Source organism: Punica granatum, unplaced genomic scaffold (genome assembly GCF_007655135.1).
Source record: "Punica granatum isolate Tunisia-2019 unplaced genomic scaffold, ASM765513v2 Contig00030, whole genome shotgun sequence".
NCBI lineage: Eukaryota > Viridiplantae > Streptophyta > Magnoliopsida > Myrtales > Lythraceae > Punica > Punica granatum.
In genome coordinates, this window is record NW_022204048.1 from 33,470 (window position 1) to 54,921 (window position 21,452).

The following is a 21,452-nucleotide window of genomic DNA, read 5'->3' on the forward strand; positions in this document are numbered from 1 at the left end:
CAGGCACTCTCCGCCACTCACTTGAGCAAAATCAGTGTCTCGTAAATAATGTCAAAACAATTATTCGACTAAAGTTGCCCGATTGCAGATGTCGATTTCCCACAATTGATGAATACCGTGTGAACGTACATGAACCAATTCTGGGTCATCATTCTCATCCGGCTGGAGATAATCAAGAGTGAACAAATCTGTTCACTGGCTCGAGATATTCTCTAGTTATTGAAGATAGGAAATCATCCGTGCAAAGATAGCATGGTTCATTGGCTCGAGACGATCAAGAGTGAACGAAATGTTCAGCTTTCTTATTAATCCCAAAAAACTAACAAGGGGGACTCGAAATAATTTGAACCCTTCGTCGTGCCCGCATTTCTAACTAAGAAAATGAAAAAAAAAAAAATTTAATTACCGCTGCGTCTTGGCTACAGCTAAGAGCAATTCAAAGATAATTATTATCAGGCGGCAGCTGGTTGAGATGGACCGTTGGCGTTAGACCTGAAACCTCCGCCTCGGCCTCGGCCTTGACCACGTACCATGCCCCACCCGCGTCCACGTCCTGTCAACCCCAAAAGCTCATGAGTATGAGTTACTAATAAAATTACGCCTATGATAGAAGTCCGTTGAGACTACAAATGTGATGTTTGATCGAGCTGAACTTACCACGTCCTTGGCTAGGACCAAGAGGACCTCCACCATTAGAGTTGTTTAGAGTAGAAGGATAGCGGTTTATGTTCCCACCGACGTAAGTATATCGTTGCCCTTGCCCCATATAGCCTCCTCGTCCTCGGCCCCTATAGCCCCGTCCCCAACCCCGTCCTCGACTTGAAAATCCCTGCCCCCCGTCCGCTGCCCCATCTAGAACGTGTTCTGCTCCACCATTAATATAATTCCCTGCACAATTGTATGACTAAGCAATCAGTTTATATACTGCAGCGACCAGTATGATCCAACCGCTCTTATTATTCTGGGTGTAAAAGCCGATTCTTAAATCTAGACAAGTGTTAGTTTAGTCGACGAGTGCTACCTCTACCTCGGTCCCTTCCTCTTCCTCGTCCACCCCGTATTCTGCCCATCGTGCTTTGGTGGCCCCCTATTAGTCATATACTGATCATATAAGCACATGAATAGTTTTTTTATATAACAACCGAAGGAAACTAGTTATATTCAAATGCTAAATAAACTTTACCTCCTTGATGGTCCTGGACATGCCCTATCTTCACCTGATCCTGAGGAATAGGGGGCTGGTACCTGCATTTGTATATCTAGAATCATTACATTAAAAAATGATAGATGATATCGAGAGATTTAAGGTGACCATTCCTTGTAGGGATTGCGCCCATAAGTATATCCAGTCAAAATGATCTTAAGCCTTACATCTACCAAATTATGATCACACATACTCGACAAAGCGATTAAGCCACTGAAACTCGAGATGAAAATTTATGTAAATAAATAGAATTGGAGACTTGTGTAGGACATACCCAGTAGAGGATGTGTCCAGTTCATTCTTGGACAAAGTAATGGTTATCACCGAGACATGTCGTGTTGTTTCTAATCTGCCATTGGTTACACAAACATGAATTATCCAGTCAAATGCATAAACCAAATCATAAGATATGCACCGAAAGCAAATCTTTTGGACCAAGAATTGAAACAGCGATGTGCTTACGGAAGAAGGCCTTCTTCTAATGGCTCCCAAGTGTCGGTTATGTCAGTAGAACTGATCGAAGTGTTCTGATGAAGACGAGCTACCCTTCTCTAATTCATCCCAGCAAAAAAAATGACACCGTTAGCACTTGATCACCGCAAATAGCAAGCATCAGCCGAGCGAAATTAGATAAGAACCTTAATCAGTTCGGTGATCATCACAGTCTTGTTTATGGCTCTTCCCATCGCCTTAAGCGCTATCTCCGTCGCCTCTTTCTCCTAAACAACATTGTAATACGTGAAATCCCCGAAGTGATATCATAATGTACCCTAAAGTGCACGTCAACTGATAGCTTTTACACCATGCTTGGTTTAACGATGAAACCGTTATGGAAAAGAAAGATCACATTCGGAACTGAAGCATGTGGCATTAATTCTCTTTCCATTCACATTATAATGAAGGCCGTGTAAGATGAATCAAGTGTACAGGATGTCGGACCTGAAGAAGACTGGTGGCATAAGTGATATAGTTGAGCATCCTGCCCTGCGCAGTGACACGGATCTCATTCTCATTAATGGGTGTCTCTTCTTTCGGCTTCTCGACCCGCTGATACCGGTCCATCACTCTGATTCCTTGCAACTAACCCTGCTTCAGTAATCTGATGATGACTTTTATCATTCAAAAGCAAATTGACACAGCATGCCTCATATTGATCATGACGGCAGCCAGAACGAAACAATTATGGGATATCATAGAGCATCACATAGTAACATGCGAACCGGGATATCGAGATATGCAGACGGGACGGGAGAATATCAGCGTAAGGGAAGTTGAGAAGGATGGAGAAAATAAGGAAAATCAGCCAAAGGGACTGCAATTGGCAGGAGAAGGGAGTGAAGAGAGAAGGCTATCTGGTGATTTGACTTTTCAACGCTTACGTCGCTCTCCCTTGGTGTTGGATCTGTGAAAGCCCGCGGGAGATTCGGACGGGCCTCAACTGCTTGACCGGGCCTTCTCTTCTTCTTCTTCTCTCTTATATTTTCCCTTTTCCCTTTTCCTTTACCTTGCCCAGGAAAAAAAAGAAAGGAATATGAGATCAAACAACTTTTGTTTTTATAAATTTTGGGTGAACAAAAGCAATTGAGTTCACAAGTCCCTACCGTCAATTTCCTTCTTATTTTCATGTTAAAATGCACTGCGTAAAGAGAAATAAAATTTAGTGCAATGACATTCGCTCTTAATTTGAGATAGAGAGGTTTCGTATTTTATTGTCTAAAATGGAATATTTCATATTTCTTTTATTCAATACCGCTATACTTCTATTTCCCAATTCTCTATTAGGACTTTCCTTGTAATCGAAAGAGAAAAAAAGAATATATATATATATATATATATATCACACTCTTCAAGAGGTCCATAGCCAAGCAACTGCACTGTACTGTAGCCTAATAATGGATTGGTCAAGACTCAGGTCGTTTGTCTTGACCACCCGAGTTTCCCTATGTGCCATCCCATAATCAAGTGTGTTGTTGTGGCATCAGTTTTTAAGGAGGTTGCGTAATAGGCGATACGCGCTGACCTCTAGTCCATTGATGGCGGATCACTCCGGTGAAAATGACTACACCAAACAAATGATATCGCGTCCACATATTGTGCGACTTACTTGCTATATATGTGGCTAATTGTGCGACTCAACTGACTATAGTAAGCAAAGACTGAACCATTCTGCTCAGTCGCCTTCGATTGGTTTAATCAATTTTTATTTACTATTCCTTTGTTAGAATCACTGACACAAGACTTCTATATATGCATAACTTCGAGGATTTGTTCAATATATTGTTGGCGTAATGTATTGAATTAATGTAATATTTTCTTGACGCCACTGATACAGAGGATTTGGGAAGAATATAATTGGAAGAGAACTTCCAAATGACCCAAGGGAGGATTAGATCATCGTCACATCGCTTTTTTTTTTTTGTCTTGAGCATCATCGCATCACCTTAGATCGGAAAGAAGACATTGATGCCATCTTTTTAATGATTGGATAAGCACAAATGATTTGGAGATCATGATTCGATAGGGACAGCTAATTAGTTTCAAAAACAATTATGTAACTCTATTAATAGAAGAGATTTACGCCATCATTTCTCATTTCAATGACTATTTTTTTTCCGATTATATATATATATGATTTTCTGCAGTGGAATTATAGGTAGAGCTCGGTGAAGTGTCCGACTTAGTTATTTATTATATTATCAACGATGATGTAATATAGTAGCGCACGCCCTCGAATAGTAATTAAGAGATTCTAAGTACAATACTCGGTGGAATTACCTATATCCCTTTATTAGTTATTAGAATATCATTTCATTGTACTATATTTATGAGTCTCCCTTGTAATAAAAAATATATATATATTATATTGCATGGTCTAAGGCATGATGAGGAGGATTTTCGGTCCAAATCCATATCAACACGTCCAAGTCCAAAGAAGCATATCTTGAATATATCAAGAAAATATTCTCGTGAAGTGGAAATGGAAGATGAGATATCTTGATCCATGGATTATAAATATTACTCTTTTAATTAGGTAGTATATTTTATTCAGATAGAAATATATTTAGAATTAGATATTACTTTCGATTTTAGTTTGAGTTAAGAGCCTTCAGTTTCTTATTTTGAAACAATTACTTATTTTATTTTTTGAAGTTACATAGCAAGAGTCTAGATTATAATTTCCCATTTTAGTGTCTTCTTTGTTGTCTTAGACCTATATATATATAGTCTATCTCAATGTAACAAAAGGCTAGAACTTTATATCTCAAAAATAATAATACTTGTTTGAAAAAGTTGAGAGATTTCTCTTTTTATCATGGACCTTTTGGGTGTCATTCGTTGGGTTTGGACGTGATCTATTCCCTTTGAGTCTAAATTCATATTTAGACTTGAGAAACCGTGATACGCACCGTATAACATCTTCACCTTCCCACTTTTGCATTTCAAGAAGCCAGGAAAAAAAAAGTGAATTTCTACTCATAATTTGTGAGAATTAATATCTTTGCATTCATATGACAAAAGGTATAATACAACTTCAACTTTGCTTAAAATCAAGAGATGTTTCGATTCATCAAGTTTATTTTCTATGTCCGCTTATTTCACATTTTTCAATTCTTTATTAGGTCCATAATCCTCCATTATGATAATAACAAACAAAAAATTTTCATTTATTTTATAATAGAGTTTGCGATACAAAATTAATTATTTGACTGCATCTCAGATTCAAAATTTCAAACCATTTCATTTTAAATTTTCATTTTTTAGCTTTTAACAAGTGGGGGAAAATGATGAGGAAGATTTTCAGCCGAAATCCATATCAACATGTCTAAGCCCAAAGAAGCATAACTTGAATATATCAAGGAAATATTCTCGTAATGTGGAAATGGAAGATGAGATGTCTTGATCCATAGATTATGAATATTACTATCTTAATTAGGTAGTATATTTTATTTAGATATAAATACATTTAGAATTATATATTACTTCCAATTTTAGTTTGAGTAAAGAGTCTTCAGTTTCTTATTTTGGAAGAATTACTTATTTTGTTTTAGGAAGTTACATAATAAGAGTCTAGATTCTAATTTCCTATTTTAGTGTTTTCTTAGTTGTCTTAGGCCTATATATATATATATATATATATAGTCCATCTCATTGTTACAGAAGACTAGAATTTTATATCACAAGAATAATAATACTTCTTTGATAAAGTTAAGAGAATTCTCTTTTTATCATGGCCCTTTTGGGTGTTATTTGTCGGGTCTAGACGTGATATATTCCTTTCGAGTGTAAATTCAGATTTAGACTTGAGAAATCGTTATCCGTGCGTGTTACATCTTCAACTTCCCACTTTTGCATTTCAAGAAGCAGTGAAAAAATATAAAAAGTGAATTTCCATTCATAATTTATTTATTTTGCTGAAAGAATTATGAAGATACCTTAAAAAGAACTTATCAAAGGAAATCCTACTCTGAATAAGGATTTTCTTTTTTTGGTGAGAAATCGGATATGAGTTTTCTTCTGAAGAGATAAAAAGGGCCAGCCGACAAAAATTCACGAAAAGAAATTTGAAGAAATACATTCACATGCAGAGTGTGGAAAACATTTCTTCCTTCCTTTTCCTGTTCTTTCATTTTCAGATCTATTTCTTCCCCAAAAACGCACGCGTGGCACTCTCATCTATAAATTAAAGTTACCCAAAATTCTTTTGGCTAACTATCCAAGTCTTAACAGTTCATTTATTTAATAAATCAAGGTACACGCTCATGTTGAAAATACGCAATTTTAATTCCCTTTGACTCCTTATTTTGAAAAAGAACATGACTTTTCTTTAAATGTTTAGTGAAACATGTGCTTTTTCATTTTCCTTGAGACAAACACGTCCTCTTTTCCACTTGGAAAGTAGATGTGATCAAGAATAAAATGATCCTTTGTATCTTTGAAGCAACAACCCATGACGAGATTTTCCAAAAGAAGGGCAATATATTCACGATGATTTGCATTTAATAGTAATAATAACAAGAATAATGTTTATCAGTCCTACTCCTGATAGTACTTGATTAGTTGCGCATGCTTATCGGGAAAAAAAAAAACTATTGCACGTGGGGTGAAACCTACTCTTTGGATAAACTAATCACGCCCATCACATTGAAGTCTTAAAGTAAATTCAGTAATTAGAGCCTTAATCTTCTTCATCAACTATTCTCAAGATTTTGTTATATTTGGTAAAAACGCTATGATGTATTTCAAATATATATATATTTTTTAACCTTCCAAGATAACACAATTGTTATGCTCACAATTTTTATACTATACCGCAATGGGATTTTTTAAATTTCATTTGTTTTTCATTTTAATCCCAACATTGACTTTTGCGATGGACTGATATATCAAGTGGTTTCAAATTTGATACTAATGAAACTATTCAAATTTCTTTTTTATTATTATTATAATTTTTATTTTATTATAATGAGTCACGTGCCTTCTTTATAATCAAAAAAAATAATATGAGGTTTATCATAATTAGGGAGAGCGGGAAGGGAGAGAGTACAAGAATAAACTGTTGTACGAGTACAAAGGATGTGGAGAAAAATTTACCAAATTAACCCTCGACCTATTTTATTTTTTCCTCTTAATTGGAGCATGGATAAGTTTTGCAATTTATTCTAATTAAGTTGAATTTGCATCTTTTGTCCCAAGGAGATCTTATTCTTCAGATGGTTTTGTGGGGTCCTTTGTGCTTTATAGGTCTTGGTCCTCCCGTCTATAGCTATAAACCTACCCAGTCCACCTAGGCGTTCAAAAGCGGCTGACTAGAGGTCATTGGTAAATTACCTTCCCCCCAATCTCTACCGTCAGTTTTCATAACCATAGAGCTCGTGATGCTGACCTGTCAATTGATTTATTCCACATCCTAATCACGCCAATGTGACAATGACTTGCATGATTCCATGAACAATGTTGCTGGTAATTATAATGCTACAATTGATTTTAGTTCGCCGTATTTGTTACAGTTCAGTTCCTAATTATGGTTATTTCATAAACCTTAATTTGTTGTTATGCGGACTTGGTGCGACATCAATTCCAGAGAAAGAAACTTCCAAGTAGCTGGCCAACCTCATTTTCTATTTTTAATTTTTCAGTGATAGTGGAGGGCGAAAGCCTTTACAAGAAAGAAACTACGCTACACAAAAACGGGGTAAGGAAGCTCCTGCAAGATCGCCCTTAAGGAGAGCGTGAAGACCAATCGGGGGAGCAACTAAGAAATGTGAACTCAATGATAAGGAAACCGCCCATCGAGCCATTCAATCAGCGCCTGTGTTGCCCTCGCAGTATGTATGACCGACTTCTACATGTCAGTCACGGTGGAGAATATCGCTAATGCTGCTCACTAGCGGTTCGAGACATTGATTGTGGGTTGCACCATCTGATAGCAGTCGCTGAACCACTTGAGAGTCGAGTTCCAAGACCACGTGCCGATAGCCACGGTCCCAAGCCAGCTGTAGTCCCACCAGAGCACCCTAGAGTTCAGCTGTCGTCGAGGTTGCAAAGCCGACATTGTGCTAAAATCCACAAATCCAGTGCCCATCATCATTCCGTAGTAGACCTCCAGCCCCTGCAATTCTCGGATTACCTTGCGATGCACCATCCGTATTGACCTTAATCCACCATGCGGGAGGCCACCTCCATCGAATCTACCTCGACTCCCTCCTCGGCTGAGAGGTGTTGGACCGCAGATCCCTCGCGTGTTCGAAGTTGTGCGCTGTTGCACGAATAGCTCGAACTTCATCCCTCGATTGAACGAAGTCCTATTTGAAGAGGCCTTTGTTACGCCATCCCCAGAACAACTAGCATGCCACACCAAACTGAGTTGCCCACTTCTCGTCACAACTCCCCAGATTCAACATCAATAAAGGCTTAAGGGGTTCTAAGAAAAACCGACCACGAATATTCCTCGGGACTAGTCGGTACCATGCCGAGCGTGTACCTAGACAGTCCCTTAGCACATGCAGGATTGTTTCCATAGTAGAGGAGCAGAAGTCGCACAGCCTCGAGACTGCTAAATGTCGTGATACTCGCAGGATATTTGTCAGTAGTTTCTCGTGAGCCACAAGCCACAAAAATATTCGAATCATTTGGGGCCATCACCATTGCTATACCAGTCGCCAAATAGGCTCTTCCATACTCCACAATGGTTCTGCAAGCAAGGAATAAGTTGTTTTCACCGAGAATATACCCAAGGGTTCAAGTGCCCAAGAGATGCAGTTGTCTCCTAGCTCAGGAACCGGCGGTTGTTGCGCCGCTACCCTCAGGAGCGTGGAATGATCGATCATGTGCTCAAACTTGCTCTAATCCCATCCACCTGTACTCGTAGATACGTACTCACGGACTCGCGAGCTCGCAGCAGCAGCATCGACGGTGGTGGTTACTGCATGCAGTAGAGGCTCAGCCCCTCGAATCCAACGATCCTCCCAAAACAGCACTCCTTCACTGTTCCTTACACTCCATACCACCCCTCCTGCTACCAGGTTCCATGCCTTAGCAATGCCCCTCCATTGCCATGAGCCCGTCGATTTATAGGATAGTGTCAATGAAGAATCCGACCTATCACCATACTTGCCCCGGAGGACTTGCACCCACAGAGCCGATCTTCTGGTTAAGAATCCCCAACCCCTCTTAGTGAGAATTGTCGTGTTAAAGAGGGGAAGGTCCCACAACCCCATTCCATCACACTTGGTCGGCTTGACAATAGTCGCCCACTTCACCAAATGGAGTTTCCGTTGATTCGTTGAATGTCCCCAAACAAAGTCACGACATAACCGTTGGATCTCTTTGCTTACCAAAATTGGGAGTTGCATCGTGTGCATAGCGTACGACAGCATTGCTTGGATAATGGACTTGGCAAGTGTAATCCTCCCAGCCATCGAGAGTGACTTCGAGGCCTATCCATTCAACCGTGCTTGCACTTGGTGGATAATCTGGCTAAAGTGCTCTTTGGACACTCTCCCATGTACAAGCTGAATGCCAAGGTAGCTTCCTAGTGTATTTGTGGCAGTAAAGGAACTAACTCGACAGATGGCCTCTCGGTCTTCCATTGCAACATTCCTAGAGAAAAAAATGGAGGTCTTGACTGCACTAACTTTCTCTCAGGATGCTTGACAAAAACGTTCTAGGACATCGCAAACCAACCGCATCTGATCAATCGACGCATTAACGAATAGAAGGAGATCGTCAGCAAACATTAGGTGGGAGATGGACGGCCCCTCCTGCCCACCTTGATAGGCTGCCAGCGACCATCATCCACAGTATCTTGAATCAAATGCGCCAACCGCTCGATGCACAGAACAAAGAGATACGGCGAGAGCGAATAACATTGGCGAATACCTCGACTGGTCGAAAATTCGGCTATGGTTTCGCCATTCCAAAGAATGCGCATGTGAATCGAGGAGATACAATTCATTATGGTGTGGCGGAGTCGGTCCGGGACGCCGACTGCCTCAAGTGTCTCGTCGATGAACCCCCATCTCAACCGGTCATATGCTTTCTCAAGGTCCACTTTAATGGCCATGAACTGTTTGTTGCCGTTCATACGGTGCATACAATGCACGAGCTCCTGCGCCACCACTATGTTATCATGAATATCACGTCCAGGAATAAAACTTACTTGGTTCGGCGAAACAAGTTCAGCCATGTACCCTTGTAGCCGGTTTGCTATTACCCTCGTCACCAATTTGTAAGAGACGTTACATAGGCTTATAGGGCGAAAATGTGAATAGACTCTGGATTATCGAGCTTAGAAATTAAAACAAGGAGTGTCTCATTTACCAATGCAACATCTTCACCTTCATTTAAGATCTTCCTGACAAACTCAAAAACGGAAGGGTAAACCGTCTCCCAATTAGACTGGTAAAATATAACATGAAATCCATCCAGTCCCGGGGCTTTGTACGATCCCATAGAGAATAAGGCCGCACACACTTCTGCAACTGAGGTTGGTCAGGACAATGACTGTATGTCTGCTACTAAGTCCGGCCTAAACCGAGTGGAGAAGCGTGGGCAAGCTACGTCTCGGTCGTCGGTGAACAGCGTACGGAGGTGCTTCGTGGCAAGGGCTGCAAGGTCTGTGGTGTTCGTGATCCATCTCCCATCCGAGTCCAAAAGCATCTCAATTCGAATTCTTCAGCGCTTCACTACAGCTTTAGTGTGGAAGTATTTGGTGTTTCGGTCCCCTGAATTAACCCACTCTATTCGTGATTTTTGGAACTAGAGTATCTCCTCCTGTGTCAGGATATCTTCGAGGTCTTTTGAGAGGGATTCATCTAGCTCCCTCACTTTCTACTATATTAACCACTGAATAAACTCTTTAGATAGTTAATTGCATATGCATACTGTCGATTGCTTTGCGTACAAAATAACATGATGTGGTCGACAGTACGCACATGCAATTGACTGTCTAAAGAGTTTGCTTTTCGGAGTATGACATAAATGAACCGGAGTAAGACACGTCCAGAAAAGATAAAATAGTGCTAAAGATCCGTGACTGAATTGAAAATTTTCCCTTTTACAATGTAATGTCCCCTTCACTTCACCCATTTGCTATACATATATATAAACATATATAGGGAGCTTTTGCAACTGCACTGAATGACTGTTTTGTATTCCTCCGTAAATGCATATGCATTTACTCTTTAGATAGTTAATTGCATATGCATACTGTCGATTGCTTTGCGTACAAAATAACATGATGTGGTCGACAGTACGCACATGCAATTGACTGTCTAAAGAGTTTGCTTTTCGGAGTATGACATAAATGAACCGGAGTACGACACGTCCAGAAAAGATAAAATAGTGCTAAAGATCCGTGACTGAATTGAAAATTTTCCCTTTTACAATGTAATGTCCCCTTCACTTCACCCATTTGCTATACATATATATAAACATATATAGGGAGCTTTTGCAACTGCAGTGAATGACTGTTTTGTATTCCTCCGTAAATATCCTCAATTCTTTTTCGTTTTTCTTTTAAGGAAAAGGGAGTCGCAATTTTTTCTTCCCATCAGTTTTGTGAAATTTTAAGACAATCGCAACAGTCTAATTTTAAAGGCTAAAGTTATTTATTGCTCAATATTTCCCTTGATGCATAGGTTGAGTTAGTTTTTTAAAGTCCCTTGCATGGAACTAATTAAATAAGATGACAAACGTGTGTGTATTGTATTGAACAAGCGCCCTATTATTAAATGAAAATTTGAGATAATCATAACCGTATAATTTTAAAAATTAAAGATGTGGTATGGTTATTTTTCAATAATTTTTATAGCAAAAATTAGGAAAAGAAGGGTATAAAAGATCTGGAACACGAACCCCACCCGCAACCCCCAACCATGGAAAAGTGATGTTCCAATGCTGAGAATTTTCGGACTGAAGTAATTAGAAAAGAAAAACGAATAATGTGATTCGAGGAACCATAGTTTGTGCTCATTATTCTTTGATACTGATCTTCTATTCCTCTTTTGCATGCGGAAAATTTTTTGCTACTGTATTTTATTTAATTATATATATATATATATATTCTTCTATTTTAGCTCAACCATTCGTCACATCACATCATCTTTTCTTTTTTTTTTTCTTTTTTTCCCATGTGCAGGTTGATGTCAAACTTTCTAGGACAATTGAGTTACTAGGATTAATTTCGTAGATCTGGCCCTGGCCTCTCTCTTCATACCATTTGGCGTCATAGTTGCAAATCAATCACTACAACAAAATAGATACATACTGGACCAGTTCACCCTAAATATAATAAAGTTTTTGCAGAATTCATACCGCATCTCATCATGAAAATCCATGTTGGTTGATGTTAATGCATGAAAAAGAAAAAAAAATTGCCAAGGAAATATAAAATGAAGCGTGAAAAAGAAAAAAGAAAACAATTCAATGGGTAGCTAGGTTCAAAGCTTCAAATGAATGTGAGTCATATACACAACAGTAGCGTTGAGTATTCTAATAATCAAAGTTTTCAAATTCAGAGGGCAGGCGATGTAAAGTAATATTCCATTTTTTTGGTAAGAAAACGGGTGATATAAAGTATTTATTATATAGGAGAAATTACGCAACTTATTGGCATAGTCCACTTTGTTGGCATTATTTACTATCATCTGTTATTGATTGATCAAATAATAAGCTGCTTGCTTTGCTTTATTTATTTATTTTTTTGGAAGAATAGTCTTACTTTTTTTTTATAAACTATAAATAGTCTTATCTATGTGCTATTCAATATATGTATATATGTGAGATGCATTAATTTCGATATACACAATTTCAATATTCGTGTTCTGTTGGGAACCATCGAATTTCTTTGGGAAAAATCAATGGCCCAACGCCAACCACATATGAGTAAATTTGTCCATCTGCGCCACCTGAGGAAGGAAAAAGAAGAAAAATCACCCCATTGGATAACTTATACCGTACAATTGTTCTAAATTATTATAAGATATGATTGGATAATTTACGTTAAATTAAATAAAAACATATTTCACATTTGTAATTTACTTCAAGTTTTAATGTACTAAAACTTAAACTAATTTAGTCAAAATTTTATTTTTAATAAAAAAAGGATTTGGAGTGACCGACATAGCAACCCTTCAAAGCATGAGCATATAGGCATAACATTGCTGCAAAATATCCAAATCGAATCATAACTACACAAGGGAGCGACTCTAATAAAGTTTCAGAAGATATTTCACTCATCCACCACTACAAAATCAGAGTGTTCTCAAGCATATTCGGCAACAAACATGGGGCCTTTCCCCGGTATTTGCTTTTCAAGAATTCTTGAATTTCTAATCTGAAATTTAAAATATCAACGCGATATCAATCGAGTGATCACCTGACTGAAATTCAGAATTTGCGTAAGTCACCCAATAATGTTTAGCTCATTCATTAATAATGGAAGTGCGTTTTCCTCGGGTCTTCGTAATTTGCAAATGGAGAGTACAGTAAAAGGTAGTTATACTCTCCTAATTTACTTAAAAATGGTCAACGAAAAAGACCTTTTATATATTGAATTCAAAGAATTTTGCCAATAGTCCAAATGAGATTAGGATAATGCGAAAAAATTAACCTGACAGCATATCATGTGATACACGGTCATCCTATCCGTTCATCCAAGAGTCCACTCGAAGCGCACGCCTGATGGACGGTCATGATTCTGGTGTCACATGACTCCGGGTCATGATAGACTTTCATTAGGATAATAACAACACCAAACATATCGCAGAGTTGAGTTCAACATCCGACAGCTAACTAGTTTTTATCAATTTATCTCATCCAAGGAAGATTCTATATCTATATATATATATATATATATATATATAATTAATTGTCTACCTTAGAATAATTTGACACGCATGAATGTTTCAGTCTTTAATTAAAAAAAGATTACTTAAAGAACAAAGGAGAGTACGTACGTACATCGACAAAAAACATGCCTATCCCAAAGTTTGCTTCGCGACATTCCAAACCTCGTTCACATCAATCGTCCAACCGCATAGTCAAATATATATGGTCGTGGATAGTCCAAGTCTAATTCTCATAGTAATTAACAATTGTTTCATAATTGCACCATGTGGTTCCATGATCGTCACACGAAATATGATAAAGAATGAACGGCCCGGTCAATCGTTCAGATGTGAAATATATCTTTCCATAACTTTCCCAAGGTCAGAGCTGGGATGCAGCTCCTCTGTTTTTTTGCCGCTTATACAATTCTTAAAGAACGGTTCTGCGAATCTCCTATCTCCGACCTGCAACGGCCTATGTTATTGCACCTAATAAAAACAGAGTGATAACTCGTGCAGCTCATGGTGTTGCCTAGCTACAAATTATTTAGACATTATTGTTAATACGGGCATAGCATTTGGTGTTAGTGCAACAATTTGATCCGGTAAATCAATAACGGGTTTGCTCTTAGATGCGAAAGCAATCGTGTTGGGTGAGCAAAATGAGTGCGAGAAGGATAGTATTATTTAAATGTGATAGGGATGGTATTCTTTCCCCATTTTCTACGACATAGATTCCATACTTAACATGGGCCCCAAATCTATTTATGCTATCGTTTCCATCTCACGGCCCATTTAATTGGATTACGACTCGATGACAGCGTCAAAGGCAGCCCAGTTTATGATTAAAAACACTAAGCTCTAAAAATTAATTAATTAGTCAATTAATTAATCAGAGTTTCTCCCAGAAAATTCTCCTTATGTCGGTAATAAAAGAATCCAATTCAAACTAGAACTCCTCATATCTAAGTTTTAACCGTCGACATTCTCTTCTCCATTGCTCCACTACCAACACCACCGCCATTACTCATTCCTCTGCTTCTCCTCAAAATACATGGGTCAAAAACCAGTGTGAACATCCTCCTCCCCCACGGCACCTTTGCCATTTTTATTTATTACTTGATTTTTTTTATTTTTCAATTATAAAGAGAGATCAATGAACCTAGAAAGAGATATGGAAAAGGAAAATGAAAAGATTAGGCTGAGTTCGATTACCGATGAAAATTCAATCTAAAATCTCTTGATTTTCGATCAAAGTTGAGTAGCAAAGCCACCACTTTAAGCCCCCCTTCTTTGACTCCGAGAGTTAAAAAAAAGAAAAAAATGAATTCTTTTACCAGATAATTAATATAAAAAAATGCTATAAAATGGTTGGATTCTACCATTAATATATTAGCTTAAATAATTTTCTTTTTTTTTAGTGTACATCACCTTATATTTGAAAGTCCAATATCGAATTTTTTCTGTGTGCATGACTCGACTTATTCAAGTTCAAGCGGGTCATCTTATTAAGAAATAAAATTCTTCCAATTGTAGATGTTATCCCTTCAAAAGACTCGAATATGATCAAGAGAGAGTATAGTGCAGTGACACACTTTTTACTTGGAGACCAAAAAGTCTCAGATCCGATATCCAGTTGAACCATTCACGCCTCTTTATTAAGTATTTAAGATTTATATTTTAATATATTAAGTCATGAATCTCCCTATTAATTGAAAAGAAAATTCAAATGTGAAATCAAGAGAAATAAATGTCAAATCACCTAAATTGACCCGCATTTATATTAGTTTAAACTTATGCATTGAACACACATTACATCGAAAACTTAACATCCGCCGGCTTTTTTTTCTCTTTCCTTTTTGCAATCTTCCTTTTTTTTTGTCCTTTTCTGGAAGTTAATTCATAAAATAGAAATATTTATTTGGTCGATGAAAATGACGAAGAAATGAAAAAAGAGGAAAAGGAAAAAAATCTCCTTGTAAATTAAAAGGCGGCCAAGTTGGTGCTTACAAAGACAGAGGAACGGAAACTAAGTAAAGGTCCGTAAATTCACTGTTGCGGTGACGGCGGAGCATGTTTGAGTTTCGCTTTTCCTCTCATATATATGAAAACGTTCCATCAACCCAATCCCAAAAACGATTCCTCTGCCTCTTTTTTCTTTCTTTTTTCCATAATTTTTTTTCGGTATTTCATTATTATATAGTTGCGGCAGGAGACGGGGAGACGTTTCATTAGTACATGTGCTAAGGTGGCGAATCGGCAGGGCACCGGCGAGTTTGGTGAAGTCCCACCACCAATAGGCGGCGGAGAAAGCGGCGATGATGAGGAGCAGGAACATAGCCACATCCACGTCAGAGCACAACCTGATCAAGGGCCGGCTCATTCGCGTGAACCTATGATGGATTGGCCAGTAGTGCAACCACAGCTTGCTGAGGTACCGCCCAGCTCTCCCCCGGCCATGTTCTCGTCGTTCTGCAGGCCAGGGGAGATGTCCGCTATCGTGACAGCTCTGACGCAGGTTGTCTCGGGGCAGAGAGCAGGAAGCCAGGGGACGCTTCCTCATCCAACTCCTTCTTCTTGTTTACCACTCTCCTTGCCCAGTTATTCTCCCGCTCCGTGGGTCGGACAGAAGAGACCGCGCGGGGAGGGCAGTTCATCCGGGGTTTCCGAGTTTGCTTCTCTAAGGGGTCATGGAATGTATGGTGATCTCATAGCTCGGTCACAATCAGCAGAGCCATCATCCTTTCCAACCGGTACGTTAGTTTCTTCATTATCAAATCATTTGCAGACTTAAACTATATCGGCACGTTAGTCTCTCCCGGCCCTCAAACTATGAAAACCTTAAACCGTTTCATATGTACATAAGATGATATTACTGCGCCATTGATCAAATCATCATCTCTTCGATAACCTCAAGACCTTCCTTCGATCGAATCATCAGCTTGGTCCTTTGCTTTTATCCTTATTCTTTTGGGAAAGAAGATTAAATCGCTAATCCTTTATCTAAAGTATTGATCTTTCTCTGATTTTCATGCCTTGTTGGAGAACATTGGTTTACTCAAAAACCTTGAATTTCTCTGCTCCATGTGTGTAACTTTCAAATCTTCTAGAAGCACAATCTTTCCTTCCTCTGCTTTTACTCTGTTTTCTTTTTCTTTTTTTTTTCTCTTTAATTATAAGATTAGGTTAAGGCTCTAGCCCTGTTCTCAAAGTTGACAAATTGTCTTTCTTTTTCTTTTTCTTTTTTGGAATTTACAATTAACGTTAGAGTAGGTACATCGAATATTGCATGCATGCATACATAATTACTAAAACATTAGTATTTCCTAATCTCGATAAAAACAGCCACGTAGCCATTATTTCTTGTGAGAACAAAATACGAAATGCATTGATCAAGGCATGCCAATGCAAACACTACGTTAATTATTATTATTATTATTATTATTATTATTATTATTATTATTATTATTATTATTATTATTATATGTAAGCCATAACCTAATCTACGCCAATGTATATTACATATGCATATTCTAACAAATGATACCTATACTCCAGCCAAAAAAAAAATGAATCATAACCTCTTGGTCTCAAGTCAAAGCCACTACATCAATCCCCACTTTTTTCATGTTTAGATGAAAGTGAAATAATAAAATTGCTCAAACCCGCTCACATATGTTAGTTCAAGCGGTTCAACGTTTATTTTTCTTAATGAATGTCTTTGGGTTCAAGTCTTGTGAATGCAAAAAAATCATGTTGGAAGAGTTTTACCACCTTAGTGGGCAGACCCAGTTAGAACTAAATTAGTCGGAACCTATTAGACTTTCGAATACTATGGTACACACTAAAAAAAACTTACTAGAACTCCAATTTTTACTAAATAATAATAATAGTAATATTAATATTAATAGTAAACTACGGAAATTTGAATATTCTTCATTCCATTTTTTTCCTTCAAAAAGTGAGATTCACTACAGTGCGATTCGCTTTCAACCTGATGTCAAGATATTACCATGTCAGTTTACACTAGTGGAACCAGTCGTATCTCTCTTTATTTCCCTTTTGATCCATCTCCTACTCGAGTATTAAGCTTCCTCTTTAGATATTAAAAAAAAGAAAAAAAGAAAAATACAAGATTCACATTTTATGTATTGAAATATAAAATATATATAAACCAAATTCATGTTATATATATTGAAATATTGAATAAACTAAATTCAGTCATTGGTTGGTTAAGAGGTTCGACGGTTGTTCCGCTTAAGTATGGTATCAGATTCTAGTCCTTGTAAATGGAGAAAATCCACTTTGATAGAGCTTTACCTCTTAGTAGGCCAACCGACTTGACTGAATTAGTTGAGATTCAATTGGACTTCTGGATATAAGGGTTCACCCAAAAAAAATTCACTATAAAATTTTGTGTCAAATATTCAATCCTTTCGTTTGCTTTTTTGTTTTCTATTTTGATATTCATCGACAATGCCAACCTCGCTTATTACCTTCATTTTCTATATCGTCTATTTTTCGTATATATGCCGCGATTAAGTGGTTCGGATACAAATAATACTAAATAGAGAGATCATATTTTATTAGGTATGGAGCATATGCCGTTTGTGGCGCCAGCAACTGCCACCCCACCAACTGCATCCGGCCACCCAGCATCATCCCATGATGAGGCTGGCGTTGTTGGAGCAGAGCGGCGGAGGAGATACAGGGGTGTGAGGCAAAGGCCGTGGGGCAAATGGGCGGCAGAGATCCGGGACCCTCACAAAGCTGCCCGAGTATGGCTGGGCACATTCGATACAGCCGAGGCAGCTGCCCGGGCTTACGATGAGGCTGCCCTCCGGTTCCGAGGCAACCGGGCCAAGCTGAACTTCCCAGAGAATGTCAGGATGCTCCCCCAAGGCGTCCAGACCTACACCTCTGGGCCTGCCCTGGCAGTCTCAAATGCTCCTGTGGCGGCTCACCAGGTGGTGCCACCAGCTCCACCTGAGCAGCCTCCAGGACTAGGAGGCCTTCGACCACCAACAGGTCCGGTACCTGACATAGCTAGAGACTATTGGCTGCAGGATCCGTATAGCCAGCTGATTTCGGGCCAAAACACGGTTGGTTTGTTGGAGCATATGATGCTCCCTCAATCGCAAATGGGTTCATTACAATCTTCAATCAATACCAGCTCATTTTTATCATCGAGTTCAGCTCCTTCTTCGGCATCGGTTTCAATTCCTCTGATATTCTCAGAGCAGCAATTGGCTTACCCACGGCCGCCACCAAGAGATAGCCATCAGGGAGGTGGCAGGGCGGATGTCGCGGCCCCGCCATGGTCAGCTGGCTCCTCTAGTCAACATCCACCGTCCACAGGTTGATTGGGTCCATGAAGTTATTATTTTGTTCTGATTTTTGTTTTTTATTTTTGGGTGGAATAGCCATAGCTAAAATTAGACATACATTTGTTGTATTTTTGTAAGGTCATTACCCTCTTAATTTCTCTGTAATGTGTAAGCAAATTTCTATTTGCCTTTTCTTTTTCTTTTCATACGTACGTGAAAAATGGGAAAACAGGAGACATGTTCATTTTATGGCCGTATTGTTTTCGGGAAAGGAGTCCCGTTGAAACATTTTATTTTTTAATGTTCCCATGGTATTGAGAAATTTATTGTCGGTTTGATTTCGCAATTTAATTTTAAGATTTTAATTCTAACTTTAATTCTATTCAGTATTCACTACACAACAAAAGTCAACAATACAATTATCATTTTTTTATTTTTCTTCAATTTTTTTAACCATTTAATTTAATTTTTAATAATAAATTCTCTCAACTATTTATTACTTTTTTCACAATTCAACAATACAATTATTACTTTTTTTTACTTTTTCACATTTTTTCTTATAATTCAACATTACAATCATTACAAACAAATTAAAATCAAAACTCAACTCAATTCAATTTTAAAACCAAACACACTAATTTGTTTACATAAGCTACGCTTGGTAAATAAATTTGCAGTAGGCTCCATTGAAATGATTCCCGATTATATTCATTTTATGATATCCATCCATATAATTTATCAAGATATTTTGGTTTAAATTACCCTAACTCGAGATAAGAGCGAAATGAATGGGTGCAAGATTAATACATAATGATAAACCAACTAACAGAGTAATGTCTTGGTACGTAATCTTCATAGAAGTTTCCGAGGCTGCTCTTTAAAAATAAAAGTAATGGAGAACACAATTGATTAATTTCTTTTAAAATCTAAACTTAATTAGGTTGTTGATCAACATGTACTTTGAATTAGACCCATTAATATAATATGTTTTACGATTGCACAAACGTGGCTTATTGGGAAACAAGAAACGTGTAAAACTATAATTCTCGTATTTGAATAAGAAATTGAATAAGTGGCATTGGAACATTGCATCATCGCGTTCCTCGACTCTTTAAATAAAAAATATGGAATCCAATCTCCTCACCAACAAAAATCTGAAGCCCCGTTTTAATTCAGATTGATTTCAGGAAAGTTCGAATAAAATTTCGTGCTAATAAGACATATCAATTATCATCATTCGATAAAATATTTTGAAGAAAATTGTCCCAAGTGAAAATGGCTTATGAAATCAATCTATTTAATAACTTGATTATTTGATACTGGTTCTGTCAAAATCTCGATTGTAACTCTTAAAATCTTATAAATGTTTCATTTTTTCAATGATAAATCAACTCTTTATAGATCTATAACCCTGATAAACTTGCACCAAAACTGCGATTTCATTCAGTAAAATAGTTCAAATTCAAATCTACAGAGTCAAAAATTTATCAAATTTATAGCAATTTCTAATCTAAGGAAAATTTACTGAATTTTATAGTTTACTCAAAAGTATAGTTGGTGGAACTTAGACAATATGGGAACTAATTTACAGCTTCCTCTAAGCTCACATTTTCTCTTCAGAAAGAAGAGCGAAAATATTAAAAAGGAAAATATTTTGCTTTATGGAATACTATTATGATCTGTTTGGTTTCGCAATTAGATTTTAAAATTTTAACTCTAACTTTAACTCTACTCACTACATAACAAAAATCAATTCTTCAAAATAAAAAATGTGGGCCCCATACATAAACTCACATACAACTTCATTATACTCAATTCAATTTTTAATACTAAATTCTCTTAACTATTCATTACTTTTTCACACTTTTTCTTATAATTTAACAATACAATCATTACAATCCAATTAAAATTAAAATTCAACTCAACTCAACTATAAAACTTAACACACTGTAAAACTGTATGTTGAGCCTTTCTTAACGTTAATTACCAGGTCTATTTGTAGATATCAAAATAATTGTTGAGCACTATATTCACCTTAATAGAAACTTACGGATTAAAATTTACAGTTGATTATTTTACATTTCAATTTTATAAACTTTTTAACAGTTCTACTTTTGAAACTTGATTTTGACAACCTTCATGAGACAGATTTTATTGACTAAAATAATTATTTATAAGGATTGGGAAGGTAAATTCTTATTTGGCTTCCTGATAGATAAACAATCGGATTCTACTTAGATTTAGGTGGCATTCAACTACCTAAAATAAGTACTTAAATTAATATTTCAGCACTTAAATGAATTAATTAAGATCATCTGATAAGCATAGGTAATTTTGACTTACCTTATTAAATAAAACTAACGCTTAAAGATTCAGTATATATAAACCTACTTATTTTCGTGCTGGTTTGCTCAACAAAAACGTGATTTTTGCTTATTTGCTCTGACACCCATTAATTTTGCAACAATTCGAGAAAGCGCCATTTGCATGGAAGGGACGGAAGAGAAATGACAGAGAGAGAGAGAGAGGAGATGCGCCTGAAGACAGTAGCAAAGAAGAGCTGCTGCAGTGGCTCGTCATCTAGCCACCACA

The 21,452-nt window shown here is 37.5% G+C and overlaps 2 protein-coding genes across 3 annotated transcripts; one reads left to right on the plus strand and one right to left on the minus strand.

Moving 5' to 3' along the window:
* Positions 1-281: 281 nt before the first annotated feature.
* LOC116189868 (cold and drought-regulated protein CORA-like) lies at positions 282-2,533 on the minus strand. Its single transcript, XM_031519605.1, has 8 exons — positions 2,144-2,533; positions 1,843-1,923; positions 1,667-1,755; positions 1,479-1,553; positions 1,184-1,245; positions 1,022-1,087; positions 658-888; positions 282-553 (listed from the first exon to the last, which is right to left on the minus strand). Exons 1-8 carry the CDS (start codon positions 2,264-2,266, stop codon positions 453-455), a joined length of 828 nt encoding a protein of 275 aa, XP_031375465.1. The 5' UTR covers positions 2,267-2,533; the 3' UTR covers positions 282-452.
* Positions 2,534-15,554: 13,021 nt separating this feature from the next.
* LOC116189865 (ethylene-responsive transcription factor ABR1-like) lies at positions 15,555-19,109 on the plus strand. Of its 2 annotated transcripts, XM_031519604.1 has the most exons (3): positions 15,555-15,572; positions 15,737-16,286; positions 18,124-19,109. In XM_031519604.1, exons 2-3 carry the CDS (start codon positions 15,929-15,931, stop codon positions 18,894-18,896), a joined length of 1,131 nt encoding a protein of 376 aa, XP_031375464.1. In that variant the 5' UTR covers positions 15,555-15,572; positions 15,737-15,928; the 3' UTR covers positions 18,897-19,109. The 2 variants fall into 2 exon arrangements, with proteins under 2 accessions (XP_031375464.1, XP_031375463.1); XM_031519603.1 differs by lacking the exon at positions 15,555-15,572 and having other exon boundaries at positions 15,584-16,286.
* Positions 19,110-21,452: the final 2,343 nt, after the last annotated feature.

Coding starts and splice junctions, on each gene's coding strand:
- LOC116189865 (XM_031519604.1), top strand. CDS start 15,929: ATGATGGATTGGCCAGTAGTGCAACCACAGCTTGCTGAGGTACCGCCC. Junction 16,287..18,123: donor GCCATCATCCTTTCCAACCG/GTACGTTAGTTT, acceptor ATATTTTATTAG/GTATGGAGCATATGCCGTTT.
- LOC116189868 (XM_031519605.1), bottom strand. CDS start 2,266: ATGGACCGGTATCAGCGGGTCGAGAAGCCGAAAGAAGAGACACCCATT. Junction 889..1,021: donor AGGAAGGGACCGAGGTAGAG/GTAGCACTCGTC, acceptor ACAATTGTGCAG/GGAATTATATTAATGGTGGA. Junction 554..657: donor TGGTCCTAGCCAAGGACGTG/GTAAGTTCAGCT, acceptor TGGGGTTGACAG/GACGTGGACGCGGGTGGGGC.